The 2435-nt window shown below is 39.7% G+C and overlaps 1 protein-coding gene across 1 annotated transcript in view; it reads left to right on the top strand.

The window, feature by feature from the left end:
- ssu72 (SSU72 homolog, RNA polymerase II CTD phosphatase) overlaps positions 1-1842 on the top strand; it is a 13699-nt gene extending 11857 nt beyond the window's left edge. Inside the window, exons 4-5 of the mRNA XM_016260224.1 lie at positions 123-241; positions 1324-1842. Coding sequence (XP_016115710.1) covers positions 123-241; positions 1324-1425 — 221 coding nt within the window. The 3' untranslated portion in view covers positions 1426-1842. The remainder of the gene's footprint in view (positions 1-122; positions 242-1323) is intronic.
- The last annotated feature ends 593 nt before the right edge of the window (positions 1843-2435 follow it).

Below are 2435 nucleotides of genomic sequence, written 5' to 3'. Positions count from 1 at the left end.
TGTGTGAGAGAGAGAGTGAGTGTGAGAGTGTGTGTGTGTGAGAGAGAGAGAGAGTGAGTGTGAGAGTGTGTGTGTGTGTGTGTGTGTGTGTAACTCCAGAGTAACCCCTGTGTCTCTCTCAGACCTGAACTCTCGTGAGCAGGAGAGCTTGCAGCCGGTGCATGTGATTAATGTGGATATTCAGGACAACCACGAGGAGGCGACGCTAGGAGCATTCCTCATCTGCGAGCTCTGCCAGTGTGTGAGTACAGACAGCAACACCTGAGTGTGTGTGTGTGTGTGTGTGTGTGTAACTCCAGAGTAACCCCTGTGTCTCTCTCAGACCTGAACTCTCGTGAGCAGGAGAGCTTGCAGCCGGTGCATGTGATTAATGTGGATATTCAGGACAACCACGAGGAGGCGACGCTAGGAGCATTCCTCATCTGCGAGCTCTGCCAGTGTGTGAGTACAGACAGCAACACCTGGACTTACTGCTCGGAGTTCAATACAGTTATCCTGTGCCGATTCATTTGTGTTCAGTTCAGTTCAGTGGATGTTCATGAAAGCATACTTACACTAATTGTTTCACTGATTGTGCAAATCTCTGTAAGAGTGGTTTCACCATTTTACAAGAAGTCAGGGTTATTATAGTTAACTACACAACAAAAAAATAAATGCATTTAATAAAGCTATTAAAAGTGTAATTTGAGAAATAATTAATTTAACTGAAATAAAATGTTACTCGTTTAACATAATTTTATATATTATTTAACTTATTTCAGAAAACGAATACAGAGTGCAAGTCTTAAAGGGTAAAGTGTTTTTTTTTTTTTTATTAAAAAAAGAAAACAAATAACTAAAATAGAATTAGAATAGAGTGTGCTAGAGTTAGATGGTCAAATAAGGATGGAAGAGATGTGTTTTAAAGTGGAATAATGTATATTATAAAATTTTTATAATATATCAAATTAAAATATATATATATAATTTTGTTATTAAAATTACAATGAGTTTTACCAGTTAGTGGTGGGTGTTTCATATTTTACATAAAAATATAAAAAATAAAACACATTTCAAACTACAGTATAATAGTTTCTTAGTGATGCAAAAATAAGTAATAATAAAATAAACGTGTAAATTGTCGCTGTTAATCAAATGCACTCATTTACACAAGAATGCACGTTTGTCACATCTTTGTTTTTAGCACAAAATTAGTAAAGATCCGTGTTCTTGAGCAGAGGACCGTTCTTACACAATCTCTGAAATCCAGAAGAAGTGCAATAACTCAAAGCAGAGGCGGTTTGCATCAGAAGTGTTTTTGACGCGTGCTTGGCTCCGTCTCAGATTCAGCACACGGACGACATGGAGAACGAGATGGACGAGCTGCTGCAGGAGTTCGAGGAGAAGAGCCAGCGGCCGTTCCTGCACACCGTCTGCTTCTACTGACCGCCGAAGCTCCGGCTGCACCCCGGTCGCTCCGTTTACCGCCGACGCCAGGATCGGCCCCGCGGCGGACTGCAGGAACATCGCAGAGCACGAAACCAAAGGGTTCTAGAGTAAACCTGACGCGAGAACCTGCCTAACGAGACCCTAACGAGTCTGTTCCAGCTGGACGCTGACTATATTTAGAGGATGTAATGATTCGTAACTCTGGCGGACGGGATGCGTTATCTTTTGGGTTTCTCGTCAATTTATTTCAGCGTTATTTAAAGATGGGATTTGATACCTGTTGAGCATATTTTGTTTTTCTTTGATTTTGTAAATGATAGACGATTCTATAATTGTACCTGAAGCAGCCCAGAGTGCCTGAAATTATTGTTGTAAATATTGCGCTATAAATGAATAAAGCGTCGATGAATCTCGGTGATTGTGTGTTTTTCTGTATTAAGTAGCACGGCTTTACTACGTAACTACACGCCGCCAAGTTACTTCGGAAATGTAATCGGGTACAGATTACAAGTTAGCTTATTTAAGATGTAACGAGTAGAGTAACTATTTAAATTGCTTTATTAATGCGTTTGATTGTTTTTCTAAATTTCTAACGAACGTTTTCAACTGTTAATGATTTTGAAGCATTTAAAGCAGGCGGGGTTCACCTTACGGTAGAAATCCGTGAGTTATATTAATATCTGTAAAACCACAGTTTTACTACGAATACCATGGTTAAGCTATTGTTAGTGTCGCGAAACCATGGCTAATTTGTGGTCACCATGGTAACCACAGTAGTATAGTTTGTATTTGTGGTGTTTTTGTAAGGACGTAGCGCGTCCACGATAATAGCGAACTACAATGATTGCCGGAGGATATCGATCGAAACGATTTTGTTTCCAGCTTACGAACGATAGAAATAGTGTCAACCAATCAGAATCCGCGCGCCTTTAAAGGGCTCGAGCATTTAAAGCGGCAGACGCTTAGAATAAACAAAGTTTTTCAATAGAACTTTCATACTTGAAATG

Source organism: Sinocyclocheilus grahami, unplaced genomic scaffold (genome assembly GCF_001515645.1).
Source record: "Sinocyclocheilus grahami isolate Dianchi unplaced genomic scaffold, SAMN03320097.WGS_v1.1 scaffold2030.1, whole genome shotgun sequence".
Lineage (NCBI taxonomy): Eukaryota > Metazoa > Chordata > Actinopteri > Cypriniformes > Cyprinidae > Sinocyclocheilus > Sinocyclocheilus grahami.
Note: the sequence above shows the minus strand (reverse complement) of the source record. Positions and strands in the feature narration are given on the sequence as shown.